General features: G+C 33.9%; 1 protein-coding gene across 3 annotated transcripts in view; it reads left to right on the forward strand.

Annotated features, from left to right (window-relative positions):
* LOC138716394 (uncharacterized) overlaps window positions 1-17,641 on the forward strand; it is a 1,440,554-nt gene that overhangs the window by 1,000,833 nt on the left and 422,080 nt on the right. For all 3 annotated transcript variants that reach the window (XM_069849432.1, XM_069849430.1, XM_069849431.1), the window contains exon 3: window positions 11,410-11,546. In XM_069849432.1, coding sequence (XP_069705533.1) covers window positions 11,410-11,546 — 137 coding nt within the window. The remainder of the gene's footprint in view (window positions 1-11,409; window positions 11,547-17,641) is intronic.

The raw sequence follows: 17,641 nt of genomic DNA on the forward strand, positions 1-17,641 counted from the left end.
TGTCAAAAAATTTATATTTCTTAGATCTCTTTTTCTTCGTCATGATGTGCTACAGATCAGAGCCAGGTAAAACCTCATTCAGGCCTGCCCATAACTGTTTACCTTCCTGAGTGGGCTAACAGTGGCCCGTTCAACCAAAGGTTCCGGGTTCGATGTCCGGCACCGGGACAATTTTTTCCTTGAAATTATTTAGTGAAATTAAGGGAATACGTGATCAATCATGCACAGGATAGAGACCGACGGCGGGTTTATGTGAGGGCGTCAATAAACCTCTGGGTTTCTTAAAAGCCATAAGTAAGAATGTAAGAGTTGTCTGTTCGCCATTTCTCTTCCGCATGTCCTCCAGATTGTTATCATTAAATGTCACGTTGTCCTGATCAATGTATTCCGTCAGAGCTGATTAAGTAAGAAAATTTGAATTATACTCTCATTGTGTGTGCCTATCTTGTAGTATAGTTGCAGAGGAAACCTCGGGAGGAGTATTTATTACCTGAAATCAACCATTAAGTATGTTCAGCAAAATTGGACGTACCATTATTTTGAGTTTACGAGGCATTCGGATTGGCAGAAATCGATAAGCGTGGTCGGCATTCCCTATGTTATATCCCACAGTATAGTGATGAATATCTTCGTCGGTTAGACTTCATTTGCACAAGCCATAAATGAAGCGATACATAACCTGAACTTAACAGTTGGCACGTTTCTGGATTGTACAGCTCATTTTCAATATCTAACAATCAAAAATAATCACACAGTGAAGCATGGATTCTCAATTGTTCACTTTAACAGGAGCTTATTCACGAGCACCTATCACCCTATCCCATGGGTGCCCAAACGTCTATAGAACAGGAGATATTGCACGTCAAGCATGCTCTGCTAAGGTCAATAGGTTTCCAAATAAAATAGGAAAAACGACCTTAAAGAATATGCGCTGCGGGTTGCTTACGCTAGGGGTTACCTCGTACGAGTTACAGTTGGACATCTATGCCTTATCCAATGGATGTCCAAACGTCTATGAACCAGGAGATTATTTTACGTCAAGCATTACTCTGCTAAGCTCAATAAATTTCCATATAAGATAATATGCGCTGTGGGTTGCTTACGCCAGGGGTTACCTCGTACGAGTTACAATTGGACATCTATGCCCTATCCTATTAAAAGTTCCACGGTTCAATACAAAGAAACAAAAATAATAATAGTACAGTTTTCACGAGAGTCTGAAAATACAAACGTTAATGAAGTCTATAGTTTCAGACGGGTTCTTCTAACACTTCAAAGAAACTCTTAATCGCCGATAATACTTAACCTGCTCTTACTTTCACAATGCTCTTCGCATGTCGTATTTAGATTGAATTCCACCCGTTTTCTATGTCTGCAGTTAAACTGTATTATTAGAATCTTCTTTCCAGTTGCTTTATTGACGTTATTGTAAAATGGCTGGCATGTTAGCTTTGCTGGCTTTTGAAAATTGCTATAAAATTAAGCTTATTAAAACCCATTATATTCTGATGTGTAATGCACTCATTGGTTAGGATTGTATCAATTAATTGCTCACTGTGGCCCACTCCGCCACAATCAGCTTATGACCCTCACCACGGGGATCAGACTTCGGTCACTGCAGATCCCGTGTGATTAATGACGCACGCACAGAATGATTGTATGTTGGGTTTTCTACGAATATTGTCGTTTCGTCTGTCCGTCTCATTATGCCGCTAGTAAATTCGACTTGCATTGTCATAATATCTTTGGGAATGGTAATTTTGCAAGTTTAAAATTACAATTGAACTATTTTTTTACTCTATTACGTTTGCATTTAGTATTTCACATCTTTTAAATAAAAACGAATTTCAGATCAATCAGATAAATGAGACACGTTTTCTCGTTGTTTCGTTGAAGACGTAAATTGCAACTACAGTAGAGTCCCACTTAACCTGCATCCTAGATCATATATGTAACAGATAGGTCATGGCTATGTTAAAATCGGAAGCACTTTGATAATTCGGACTTTACTTTTTTCTATTGTATATAATCTTTAGTTTTTTTTATTTAAGTCCAGTTTTTGTTTTGCAGTTTGTTCAACAACCGCCAGGATCGCCACCCATCCGCCGTAAACGAACACGAAATGGCAGTACAGTCGCTAATGCAATTCAAATAGGAATTATGACATGACTCCTTATGTACCTACTAGATGGCAGCGTAGTAAACCTGACAAAAGTTGTTAACGTCAAAGCCTATAAGGTCGACCTATCTGGGATGATCTAGGCCTGCATCAAAGGGACCAGGCTTTTAAGACGTGTTATGTATGTGTGTTGTAACTGCTTTTCTGTATGTCTCAAATTGATGCCTGATGTTTGCTTTGCAATCGCAATGTCTCAGTTATGGATTGTTTATGTTTTGTTTTCATTGTGTAGGATACTTTATTTTTCTTTCCCATTTCTCTTTATGGTTATCTCTTTTGTGTAAACTGGAGCCCTAACATGCATATGTAAAATCGGGCTACCTCCCATTGGAGATACAATAATAATAATAATAATAATAATAATAATAATAATAATAATAATAATATAATAATAATAATAATAATAATAATAATAATAATAATAATAATAATAATAATAAAGGGACTAGGCAAGTTCCGGATACGAGATTTTGCCTAATAATTGAATAACTACCAATATATACAAAAAAGTTCGTACTTCATGGTGTCAAATGTTGAAACTCCAGCCATATGAAGCTTATTTCTCGATACTTGCTCATAACTGAATAAACATAAAAACTGTGTGGATTTTCCTTATTAAAACATATCACACAACATACATGACAAATATGAGGTTAGAATATTCACTGAAAACGAAAGTTCGTGCGAACTTCGTAATGTGGCAACACTGATGACCTGAACATAACTAAACAAACATAAAACTATGTGGATTTTCTTTATTGAAACACATTACGCAACGCAAATAATACACTAATTTGAGGTTAGAATACTCACTGAAAACGAAAGATCGTACGAACTTCCTAAAGTGGCAACACTGACGCCCCGAACATAACTAACTAAACATAAAAACTGCTTGAATTTTCTTTATTAAAACACATCATACAACACAAATAATACACACATTTTAGGGTCGAATATTCACTGAAAATGAAAGTTCGTGTGAATGTAGCAAAACTGACGGCCCAGACTGTGGCAATCTGGCAGATTTAATTTTTTTTTTTTTTTGCCCAGCCAAAAGTGCCGTTATTTTGGTATTGCCGGTTATTTGGGTGCCGGTTACGAGGGATTTTACTGTATATTGTATAAATGCATTTATGTATTAATGTACTAGACAAAAACATATTATGTAATAAACAATAATAATAATAATTTTTATTACTATAGGACTTTCTACAGTGCTTTAGTTTCTCCCACCCAAACACAGTATAATAAATAAAATTATCATACTATTCATTTAGTTTTTTCCTCCATTGTTCCCTATGTACAAGGTGCAATCAATATATGTATTTCCGAACTGAACTTGTATTTATTGTACCGTGAAACATACTTGCGCGTGTCACTGATCATTATTGCTTCCAAGCCAGTCGAGTCAGTCTATCAAACAGAATCAGATTGTCTTTGAGAACAGAGCTTCTACGCGTGATTTTGTGCAAACTTGTCAAGGACATATTCCGATTTTTCCTGAAATCTCTCTATATATGCCTTTATGGCTAGTCTTATTCTCTGCCTTTCAAGTAGTGCATTTAGTATAGATTCCAAGCGTTTACGTGGTTCTAGATAAATTCTCAGTTACCTATGTCCTGTGTGTTGCCTACATTTGAAGTCCGGGAACTTATTGATTGCCTCTTGTGTGTCTGGGTCTTGTAGTCCTTTCCTTCATACTCCGTGCATCCAATTTCCATTAGGTCTTCCTTTCCTATTCCTTGCATGTGGTTCCCATCGCATTATTTCCTTTCGTATTCTCCAGACTTCCGTTCTTTAAACATACCCGTACCACTATAATATATATATACACATATATTCTTTTTGACTTCTACTATATCTTTCTTTACATTCGTTATGTCTCATCATTCTGTTCCTTATATGTGTGTGTGTGTGTGTTCATTTATAATACAAAATCAATATAATTCAATAAATACATCAGATGGCTGTATAATTGAAAGAGAACAATAGCTAAGTAAAGTGCTATTTCACATAACAAAATAGACAGTCTGAATTCGAATCCTACTTGTGTTATTCGCTATTATGAATTATTCTGTCTTGTCTTGAGTAGAAGACAGATGCCAACCTTAATGTGAGAAGAGTAGGACCGTTTATTCGTCTAAAATTTAGAGAAAAAGTATGAGAAAATCTCGACGCCATAGAGTATACAAGGCGAGCGCTGAGAAAAGGCAAGAAAGAAAACACTTATATTTAGAACTTTAGCTAGTTTCTTTCAACGTAAATCATGTCAAACGATATATTATAATTCCTAGAGTGCATTTCGTGGCCGTACAAAGAAGAGCTTCTCACACAATTACCATATCCGTGATCAGCAAAAATGGACAGCCGAACTCTACATTCAAGAAGAACGTAAAGCAAGGAATTTAGTAAGTGGCTTGGTTTGAAAATAGCTACTCAGAAGTTCTCTGGTTGCCGGATAACCGCGTTCCTCGGGATATAAATCTGGAAATCGATAAAGTGAAGGACCGGAACTATTGTATGCAGATGATTTGGCTCCGGTTTCCTTTTCTCTCGAAGAATCTGGGGAAAGAGTGGACGCAGTTACTGCAGGAAATGTGAGATAATTTAAATAAAATAAGAAAGGGATGCTATATTACCGAATTGGCACTGAAGGAATGTACGTTACTTACAATGAAGAAATGATGAATTGGAATGTGGGCAGACTTGCTGTTACTCAATAGATACTGTAATTCATTACTCACTAACTTCGATATGGAATGCACTCACAGAGTTGCTTAACACGACTTACTTGATCTTTTCTTTTCAGTGTGACAGCACATCGGCATGCTTCAAGACATGCAACATACGAAGTGTTTGAGACATGTCGTAGATTAAGGAACCTTACACAAACTATTTGTAATTCTAACATCATCGGTACACACCACATCAATGACGACGAAGTGCTGACTAAGATATGATTCAAGAGATACAACATGTTCCTTTTCATAGCGACGTGCTTTAGACATGGGTTATTATTTCTCAGCTGGTCAGATAAGAAGTATAAGTATGTTAGAAAGAAAAATAAATATCTGACTGGTAGGTAAAAAAAGTGGAGAAGTTAAGCAGATTATTTATTTATTTATGTAATTATGTATTTATTTACTTATTTATATGTTTGTTTATTTATTTATTTATGAATTTATTTATTTACTTGTTTATTTATATAAATATATATTTATGTATTTATTTATTTATTTATTTATTTATTTATTTATTTATTTATTTACTTATTAATTATTCTTCCACACCACCAAAAATATAAATAGGCCTACAGTAATAGAAATAAAAATAAAATTCACACTGTAAACAAAGTAAAGCCACACAAAAACATAGACAGGTTGCAGTCACACAAACGTTAGATGAGTGATTAAGTATCGTAATTAATTATGTAAGTTTCCTACTACTTATGATTATAATTCACTAGTCCATTCGAATAATAATATTTATTATTCACTAGATACATCAAAACTTGAGTATATGCATGTCACTAAAACTCGCGTAGGCGTGGATTTGAATGTCATTTTAGCTATTTACTTGATTGATTTTTTTTTAAGTTTCACCTAGCTGTAAGGTGATATCACATATTGCCATGGGGGATCCTCCGACTCCCCTTCCGAAATACTCTCTACGTGCCACCAAATACATGAACTTTAGGTAACCGTTTAATGAGTGATTAAAATCCCTATGACAATTTGTATACATCTTGTAAGTTATATATTTTAATGTTTTAAAGAAATAAGAATTCCTAATCATTTCTTAATGATGCAGTTTACTTCTGCCAAGCAGACACAATTTTTGATTGTGCAAAACTTCAAAACATTCTTTCCCTTTGTTCTTGCATATCCAAACGACAAACCCACAGCGCATGCATTATGTCCAGACACTTCCTACAGAGCTGCGCACTAGGTCGGATGAGTCTTCATACGAATTATAGGGGAATTTGCCTTGAACCCGGTAGACGCACGCCCGACCTTCACTTCTATTCCTACCCTCTCTACTGAAACATTATTCCCGTACTGCACATCGCGAGTGCCTTGACAAAATGCATGAACTGTATAGACCGATTATTTAGTCCTGACAGCTCAGCGACGCGAAAGAGGGGAAGTAATCGGAGGAGTGAGGAGAGTTCCGGCGTAGAGATAGGGGAGCAGTCGGTAAAGGCAAGCGAGTGAATAAGCCAAACATCCCTTGGCGTAACTAAATGGACTCGCCTGTCCCACGCGCACATCTCCGGCGACTGTCAGGACTAAATAATCGTACTGTACATTGTAAAATGAATGATTTGTCGAATACACCTTATGCCGGGTATTTAAATGAAAAGTATAACATATTTTAACAGCAGGTAGTATTGGCCATGAACATTTATTCGAAATCAAACATTTGTTTTGGGATATGTAACCTATCTTCATTCGCTTAAAAACAGGAATCAAACGTTCGTTTATTTTCAGAGTGAGTAACATTTCTCAACATACCTAAGTAAATATAGTATAGTAACCACGGATCCTAAATTCAAGAGGGAATGTACACTATTGGCCTGCAAAAAGTTAGTGAAATTCATTTTTTATATATCTCAGCTAATGTAAAAGCTGAATGAACAAAACTCTTCATGCTTAATATACATACATTACTCTTTATAAAACACTATTCATAATATTAAAATAGCTAATAATTACCTGTAAAATTAATATCAAATTTGAATAATTCTTTTTCAACTGCAGAGCAATTACGTAATAAAATATGCTATAATATGCGCATAATTCTTTTACAGAAATTTTCTAAAGACCTACATCAACAACATAATCTAGGATTTTTCTCATCTATTCCTTCAGGAAATAATTTTTTCTTTATCAAAAATTTTAGAAAATAGAATGTTGAAGATAACGATTAAGAAAAAAAAATTCTTGAAGGAATCTGTAAAATATCCTAGATTATGTTGTTGATGTAGATCTTTAAAACATTCCAGTAAAAGAATCATGCATTTATTTAATTAATTGTATATTTTGTTATGTAAATGCTTTACGGTTGTAAAAAAAATATGCATTTTTGATAGTATTTTACAGGTAATTATTAGCCATTTTAATATTCTGAATAGTACTTTTATTGACATAATCCGATAAGCAGGTATAATGATAAATACTTTATGCTCGACCATGCCGAAATGTAGTAATTATACACCTGGTAGCTGTCCTTTAATGCATGTCATTAAAGTACACCTACTCATTAAAGTACAGGTCTTCAGCCAATGATAACTCAGCTTACATGTGTTCAGCCAATGACAAGTCAGCTTTGTACCGTTATAAAAGAGCAAGTATCCATTATTCTCGGATATGCAATCGAAAGAGAATTAGCTAAAAGTCACGGAGGCTGGAAATCCAATACTGTCGCAGAAGGTTATTTTCTGTTACTATAATAATTAGTGTTAATTGTAAATAATATTCAAATAAATTCAATTTGTCATCTCGTTTTCCAATGTCGAATTCAATAATCAACATTATAATATTATAATGTTATCAAGTTTAACGGGACTACGTCAAGGTCAATGACATTATTGTTCCTCGGAAAAAAATCAATACTTTCGCGTCTGCGCACATCTCACAATTCACGGCCTAGAACAAGGTCAATTCCGATCTTGTCAGATACAAATAAAATGTATACATCTGAATACCGGTAATTTCAAGTTAGAAATATGGTCGAGCATAAAAAGTCGTATGAAACTCGCCTATAATGGTAATTAAGAACCTCGTATGAAAATTATGAAACTCGCTTGCGCTCGTTTCATAAATATCCATACTCGATTCTTAATTACTATCATTATAGGCTCGTCGCATAATGTACTATTATCATTCTGAATAGTGTTTTATAAAATGCAATTTATATATGTTGAGCATGAAATGTTTTGTTCATTTAGCTTTTATAGTAGCTGAAATATAAAAAAATGAAATTCACCAAATCTTTCGAGGTCACTAGTGTACCTCCCCCCTTAACACACTTGTGTATGCCACACCCATCTCCAACGTACGCACATTGCAGAAGCATATGTCAGCAAATTCGAGAACAGCCAGGTGTCTTCGCTATAATACGTGATCCTATGAGACAAGAGGCTGAAGGATGTGTGACAATGCATGGTAACCGCTAGAGATGAACAACGAGCGAGAATGCAAGACAAACAACGTCCGCAAAGCCGAAAACCCTCATGACAATATTGCGTTTCGTTGACTGCCTGTAATCAAACGTTCAAAACATCTGGACTTCGGGAGTGATCAACTTTCGAACATCAAGCAGCCTTGAATCGTCAAAGTTGTTTATACCAGATTGAACTTGTATCTGTTTTGGTAACTGTTATATATCTATAAACAATCAAGTAGTCTATTTGAAATATCACCTCTACCTTTCTGTGTAGTAATCCGTTCTCCAATCTTTATTTAATTACTAGGCCCTTATTACAAGACTAGGAATTTTTTTTCCGTGTGTTCGAGATCAAGTATACAATCTCAAGTAAAACAAACCGTTTTATTTAACGCTATGTTTTATGTTTCTTAGAAATTCAAATTTATTTGAGAATTTTGTTTTATTTATATAACCATATGTAATATCTAATAGTAGAACCAGAACATTTTGATAACTATGATACTGTTTTCTTTTTTTCTTCTTGTATCAATTAAACATCTCTAATGTTAATTATTTAAATTATATATGTTATTCAAAGTTACGAAATCTTTCCACGTCGACCAAATGTTATTTCGAGAATGATGAGCGAGACTTGAAGCGCACAAGAATCACGAGACGAGACTCGAAAGACAAGTGCAACGAATACAGCGAGCGAGAGCGGTAGTTAGTTTTGTTCATCTCTAGTAACCACATACAGCACCTATAGTGACTACTCAACATATAAATGAGAATAATAGGCAATCAAAGTTACGAGAGAATACTTATTCCTTGCATTTATGGATTGTTATTTAAATTATGCAAATAATTTGTAACAATTTAAAATCGTTATAAAATTCCACCACCAAATTCAGTGCACTGTTCAACCCGCTCTTGGCAATATTTATCTACATGTAGTTCTTCTGGGATCATTTGGAGGTATTTTATGAGGACAGTACTATTCATAACATTAACAACCTATTCGTCTCTTGTATTTACTTGTTTTATGTCTACTTCGATTTCGTTTGGGGACTTTTTCGGACAATACAAATGACCAACGCAGTTGATCCATAGTTCAGGGAATGACTTGTTACCTGGCGGCTATAATGTGCATGTCATATATGTTGTACACCTTTCAATCAATCAATCAATCAATTCAGTCAGTAAGTAGTTTACCTCTCATTCATACATTTTATGAAACTTTTTATGCGTAAAATTCAAACCAAAAGACAATTTTATCCAAGTTTATATGAACTTTTCTTACTCAGAATAGTTCATAACACCATCTCCTAAAATATTTACTATTTCATCTGGAACACATTTTATATGACAAAATGTCATTGCATGTAATACGCACTTGCTTGGCCCGCCATTACAAGAAATAAATAAAGTAATGTCCAATCGGAAGGATGGGAAATGAAGGGTACAAGGATAAAATTATCAATGTCACATTTCCGTTTCAGTTGAGATAATGAACTGTTCATTACATTACTGCAAAATTTATTGCTGTTCCTATTCAAAAGGAAGGAAAATATTTCTGATCAGTCTCCTTTACCAGTTTTGATAAAAAAACAACATTAAGTTTGCAGTAATATATTGAATTTGATAATGACATCATCCATAACAGAATTGTGACATTGATTGTTTTTGCCGTATATCCTTGAAAAGGGTATTAACCTTCGTGGCGAGAATAGAAACTGAGGCTATTGTAGTAATGATCAAAATGCTTGAAAAATACTTGTAACAAAAAAATATAGCATACTGAGATATAATTTTAGCTCACCCTTGAGCTGTTGTTAAAAATGTTTGACAAACTGATCATAAAATTAAAGATTTTGTAGTTAAGTTCTTGTTCCAGAGAACTTCTCATTTCGGAATGTTGCATCATATGAAGAGAAAATTCAAGGTGTAATCAATATATTTCTGAACTGCACTTGTATATACTGTATTATAAAGTTAAACATACATACGCGTGTCACTGAAGATCATTGCTTCCATTTCTGTTGAGTCAGTCTATCAAACAGCGCCAGATTGTCTGTAAGAACTGAGCTTCTAAGCGTATTTTACGCAAACGATGTATTCCGATTTTTCTTCCATATACGCCTTACGGCTAGTCTTCTTCTCTGCCTTTAAAGTAGTGCATTTAGTATAATTCCAGGCGTTTACCTGATTCTAGATAAATTCTCAGTTACCTGTGTCCTGTGTGTTGCCTAGATTTAAGGGAGTCCGGGAACTTATTGATTGCCCCTTGTATGTATATTGGTTGCTCTTCATTAATTACTTCCTTTATCGTACTGCGTATTCCCAATCTCACCGGTCCGGTGGACAACAATGACGTCACGCTGCAGCGGAATAGGAACAAAACTGCTGGAAAGATAGATGGCTGTCATGGTGACTGTGTAAGTTGTTATCTGTGCTACGCTAGCAAAATTTTGCGAAATTTCCGTACTGCCATCTCGTTCAAAGAAAAGAGATCATAAACAAATTATTTCTTGAACCGGTAGTAATAACTGGTCCGTTGACATGTTTGCTCATAAGCCATTAACATATTGTTTTTACGTTGTGCTCATTACAAACAATACAGCAGAACTAAAGCAAAACACACCGCCATGACACAACAGTGCACGATGTCATTCGTCTGCTAAATCCCGCCCTATACAAGAACCAATCAGATTCACTGATGGAGACTGCCACCACCTATGCAAGCTGATGGCACCGGTGCGACACCGGTGGAGCATCAATGACGTCATCGGTGGCATTCGGAACACCGTGATGCCATCGGATTGCTCACCGGTGAGATTTGGAATACGCTCATAGACTCATGCTCTCCATTTTAAACCGAAAAATTAAAACATTCAAAACCAGCACAACTGTAGTTTCATTCCCGAAACTGGGTGACGTAATCTACGTACCTGCTTCTCAACAGAAATGTCGATGCGGAAGTACTAACACCTTTATTCCATTTTCAGAGTCGATAAAAATATATATTGCGTCGAATCCAATAGTGGCATTGTGCTGAGCTGTCTTTGTTGTGTGTGTTGCAGACATCCAGGAATTCTACGAGCTGACACTTCTGGACGACACCAAGTCCATCCAGCAGAAAACTGCCGAGACGATTCGAATAGCGAACAAGTGGGAGGCGAGCGACGGCCCCATCACACCCACATACGGCAACAATGACGTGAGTGACGCATCTGTCAGCTATTATTCCCCGAGGGCAGTGCACTCGCTCTGTCGCCTTATAAGAGGGTATTGAGATTGACTGATACTGCGATCTCAGGGTCAAAGAAATAAAGTACCGTAACAGCGTTTATGGGCTTATGTAGGAAATGCCGAAGGGTTCGTCTTGACTTAAAGTAACAACTTTGTGCGAATTGATGTCTAATAGTGTATTTTATCATCAGATTTCTAATGCTGCCAATAAATGTTGAGTAAATTTTGTATTGAAAATGTTATGAATAGCGATTATTCCAACAGGGTATCACATTTTATCTCTCAAGTAAGATCCTTGAATAGAATTATAATACCAGACAATGGGGAGAAACGTATATAAAATTGGTTTTCCTTAACAGTTTCGTTTAGGTATATTTGAGGTATTTTAGGATTGGTTAGGTATATTTAAATTCCTTATTTCTAACATTTTACACAAACATGAGTAACACTGATTTATATTACATACTCAACTTTCAAATTTGAGATTCATTAAATAAATTATCTAAAATTTATTTATTTATTTGTTTATTTACGTATTTATTTATTTATGTATTTATTTATTTAATTATTTATTTACTTATTTTTTATTTACGTATTTGTTAACTTACTTATTTATTTACTTACTTATTTACCTACTTATTTACTTATTTATTTACATATTTATTTACTTATTTACTTACTTACTTATTCATTTACTTATTTATTCATTTATTTACTTATTTATTTACTTAGTTGTTTATTTACTTAGTTATTTATTTACTTACTTATTTAATTATTTATTTATTTATTTATTTATTTACCTATTTATTTATTAACTTATTTATTTACTTAGTTATTTATTTGTTTGTTTGTTTATTTATAGTAAGTTTCAAATGAATACAAGTTAATATAATATAAACTAGCCCACTCCTGAATGAGTAAGACTCGTGCTTAGGGGGGGGGATTCCAATACAAAGGAAAATAACATTGAGAGTGAATAATTAGATTGAAAAGTGTTAAATATCTAAACCCAATACAGTTTTTTAGTCCACACTTGTGGAGTAACGGTCAGCTCGTCTGGCTGTGAAACCAGGTGGCCCGGGTTCGAATCCCGGTCGGGGCAAGTTACCTGGTTGAGGTTTTTTCCGGGGTTTTCCCTCAACCCAATACGAGCAAATGCTGGGTAACTTTCGGTGCTGGACCCCGGACTCATTTCACCGGCATTATCACCTTCATCTCATTCAGACGCTAAATAACCTAGATGTTGATACAGCGTCGTAAAATAACCTAATAAAAATACATTTTTTTTATTTTTTTTATTAATTTGGATGTGATTACTAGTTAAAATAATACTAGAATAAATTTTTTTTAATAATCTAGGACCTTTATTCATGGTATGATAAAAAGCTGCATTCGTTTTATATTTAGTTCATATAAACGCAGATAATTTATATTTTTAGTTCTAAATTTAGTTGTATACCTTTAAGAGTTATTAAGATTTCTGTGAAAATATTTTAATAAAATAAAATAATAAATTTGTTTCATCTTGAAAACTTTGAAATGTTTAAACAACAATTCAGTTGAGTAATCTTTCTGCTTTTTTAAACAAATTTTAATACTTTTTTCTGTAGTAAAATTAACGGATAGAGGTTGGATTTGTAAGTTCCACCCCAACATATAATACCATACATAAATATAGATTAAAATAATGCTAAATAAATTGTACGTAAACAGTTGACAAAATATTTCTTAGAACAAGAAAGTAATATAATGTTTTACGTAATTTATTACTAATATAATGAATAAGTTTATTCCATTTTAATGATTATAAATAATTATACCTAAGTATTTAACCTCATTAACTTCATTAATAACTGAAGAATTGCAATTTATATAGGAACAGTCAAAATTATGCATTTTAATTTTTAGTATAGATTAAATTGGTTTATTACCTTTATTATTTAAAGAAGATGGGATAGCTATTTTATCTTCATTAATTACAAGCGAATATAAATCGAACCACTTTTTTTATTAATTTTAAGCCGCGATTTGTATTATAATAAGCATCAGTCCACGTTTATCCACGTTTAATATAAATACACCAAAAGAAAAAACACGCAGAAAATTGTTTTCCATTCTAAGTAGGTCTGTCATCTGCAGAAGTTGTCCACAGATTTATAAGTAATTAAAATTTGATAACTGGAATGTTTCAATTTAAATAGAGTGAAAACCGAGATAGTAATGTTTAAGATTATTTATTATGATTAAATAATTATTACTGATTATGAGAAGGTCATGGTAGTGTTGCGGTTAATATGTTGCAATACAAGCTGAAAGGTCAGGAGTTCGATTCCTGATAAGGTCATGGATTTTCTCGATTTATGTAAACCTTCCGGCTAATAGATTTGAGGGTCACTGAGCTTCTAACATAAATGAGTACCAAGGGCATTTGCTTGGGAATATATACGGCAAACACGTTGTGCTATCCTTTTGGCCCCAATGGCCTGAAATAAACATACATTGAACCTTACCTTTCAATAATTATAATTAGTTGACCTCTCAGCTCTAACACTGAGAAGATTATTAAATAATTTAGGAATCAAATTTAATATATTTGAATTATTTATACTGAATATTTGCAGAATACAAATCAGACATCCCAAATGTTGTAAAAGAGGAACAGTCGTAAATTAATTGTAATTAATTTTTTCGATGGTTTCTTTCAAGCATTACTAGAGAACTAAATTGTGTCTTGCAATTTCGATAATAGTAGCTACTTCATGTTTGTATAAAATTGTGTGTTATTTCACTGTATAAAATAGATTAATTTAAGAAGCAAATTTTATGAAATAGTTGATATTATATCATCGCTAAATAATCAATAAAAAATAAATAATTTTATTCTAAAGTTTGAATATAAAACATGTCTTAAAATTAAGTGTTAATAAATTGTACACCTTCATTTAAAACTTACAAAGTTTTGATCTCAAATTATCAACTAGAGCTTTGATTAAACTAACTAATTTGCCTTGAAAATAGAAAATAATTCAGCGACTTTAGTTATTGTTATTTTAATTGTAAATTGTTCTGTGCACTGAGGACAAAGCTAAACTGTATTCATTCAGATGCTTACATCAGATGTAAAAAATTCTTCTCTCCCGCTTTAAATGGAACACATTGTCATGCAGTCGTTTTTCAGTGTTTTTTTTTTAACCTAGTCAATTCGCCTATCAATACGAAACTAAAACACAACTGCAAAACTTTTTGACTCTTAAGATTCATTAGCAATTGATTTATGTGATAAAATACTTCATTAAAGAAAGTTAATTAGCAATTTTGTGTAGGTTATTTCAGTAATTGAACTATAAAATACATTCGAAATTCTATGAATAAGTCCTCTTTGGAAAGTAATTGCATATGCACCTGAATACATTTTGCACAGCCATTTAATTTTGGGTTGTTGCATTAACCACTTTGATATCAAGACTGTGGGCTTTTGACACGCTCTGCGTTTGACGAGTGCACTGCCCTTTCACCACAGCTACACCTCTGGGTTTTGTGTTTTGCAGTCCCCCTCATGTCTATGTAGAATAATGACGAATCTAATGAACTGTAACAGGATTTAATAAAGCGTACTGAACCCTGTTATGTTCATATTAATAGATCGCATTCAGTTTGTAAAAGTGTGAGCCACGCTTTGATTTCACTTCGTTACAATTCACCGTCATTTGGAATGCACTTTTTTTAATTCTGTGAATATTTCATCATGAACCATATGAATATTTGAATAAAACTGTGGCCGTAGGTACGTTCGTGATTACATATTGATGATTATTAACGAAGTTGCAATATAAACTCGAGCAACTGTGACATCGGTTAGAGAAGTGGATTACACAGAAGTTTACTACTGTCGTATCTCACGTAATGGGAGATTCTTTCTATAAATTCTACGCAGTTTTTGAAATCAGGAGACACAAAATTTTGCAACGGATTCTTCGATCGAAAATCGAAAAATCGAAAAAAGAGAGGAGAATTGGGAGGACAAATTGAAAAGGTACGCAAATGCGTCCTTGCAAGGGGGTTGGGGGCTGTAAGAAACTAAATATGTGAGCTCCAAACCTGTTGGCCACTAGTCTCACTCCGGGTTACGCTGCTCCACTGAAGGAGCTCTAGAAAATTTTGAAGGGGAAAACTGAAAATGGACATAAACTCTTAGGTACCACATACGCGAGAGGGACGGAAATGTGATCAAATGATCACGGGACGGGACGAGGAGGAGATGGCTGGTGTTCATCTGCACATTGAAATGAACTGTGTCATATCGCAGTGCAGGAGGAGTCGAGAAGACTCTGTCGTCTGTTGTTTTGACAAGGTAGGTGAAGACCGCCAGGAGAGACGCCGTGAATTCTGAATCTGCAACTTTAATCAGAGATACTTATGTCTTGTAAAATCGCTTCGGTTGTGATAAGGAAATAAACCTGTTTATATTTCTCATCAAAGAATGAGGCGGAATGATAAATCTGTTGCTTAGCAGGGTTGAGAAGTTATCACTGATATTAAGAATTTAATGTCTAGGATTATTCAAAAGTGAAAAAAAAAAATAATAAAATGAAATTCTCCTTTGTTAAGATGTAAATGAGAGAAAAATAAGTATAAACCAATTTTAAAACGTACAGCTATGTTCGCCATTTTTTCCCTATAAGCCTATTATTTAAAGATCGTTTTCTTAATCCCACAACGTAGGAGTGTGTATAAGTGTGCATAGGTTATACAATACAAAACGTGCCCTTCAGTACACACTGTTCAGAATCACAACAAATAACGCGCACTGTAGGATCACTCTAAAACAGGTTCCTTACTCCTAAACAAGCACACTATACTTCAGTTTAGAAATTTTTATGATATGATGCATTACTAGTTGAAATGATTATGCTTAAAATAAGTACGAAAGTGCAGAAGTAAGTAGAGGAATTAGGAAGACATACTTGTAATTTACGTAAGGCTGACATAATATGTTCTAAAAGACGGTATTTACAGCATTGTAATCAAAAAAAACATGTAAACCGTTTTAAATTTGTAAAAAGAAGTGAGTCTGACGATCTACCTTCAACTAGTAATTCAACGCCAGCCGTCGAATTTTGCAGATGTTTGTGTGAAATGATGGTCCATGCCAGCATTCCTTTCAACAAAGTTGATGATAAACACTTTAGACATTTTATTGAAAAGTACACTTGTACAAAAGGGCGATATCTGTGATACAGTATTTTAAGTTAAATTTTACAGTTGTACTGGTATTGGAAGTTAAAATTTTACAATAAAGATTATCGTAATGTAGGCTTAGACATGACATTAAGAGCGGTACCTATGAAACAGTAACATTTTGAGTTAAAATTTTACAGCAAAGATTATTACATAATATAATCTTAAACACTTCATTAAGAACAGTACCGTGTTACAGTAATACACCGGTATACTGCCTAAAATGTTTTACTTCAAGAAGTTCGTTGGATTGTTATTTGTAATTTACAGAAAAAAAATCTTTGAAAGAACATAACTTGTCCACTATCAAGAAAACTTTAAAGATGCAGTTTGTGAGTTTGTGTGCTATTGTGCACAATTATGATTCCAGTAAAGTATTATAGTAGTGTTTAAAAATGTAAAGTTTAGAACTTGTTCGTACTAAATAATCACAGAATTTACTTGTCGCTTAACTTTGAATACCATTAGAGAAGCTGGAAAATGGGTTTACTGTGATAGATTAATCAGATTGAAGCCAGCTTTCAGTTATCAGAAATTTGATATATGATATATGCGTTTGATAAGGAGGGCGCCAGTGATGTATTTCTACGGCTACCAAATGCAACCGTTATGCAGAGCCATTGGTTAGTTCCAAAAACATCCGTCGGCACAGATATACCAGTTGAATATTGCGTAATATTTACGATAGACGAGCCGTATTGAGATATGTGAAGCGAATGTCATTGCGCTACGGTGCTGCAATTACATTAATTTATTTTTTAGATAGAGTGAGATTATCCAAGAGCTGTTAGGAGCATTATATTTATGTTTTTTTAGTCTTAATCA

The sequence above is a fragment of the Periplaneta americana genome, chromosome 16 (genome assembly GCF_040183065.1).
Source record: "Periplaneta americana isolate PAMFEO1 chromosome 16, P.americana_PAMFEO1_priV1, whole genome shotgun sequence".
NCBI classification, from domain to species: domain Eukaryota; kingdom Metazoa; phylum Arthropoda; class Insecta; order Blattodea; family Blattidae; genus Periplaneta; species Periplaneta americana.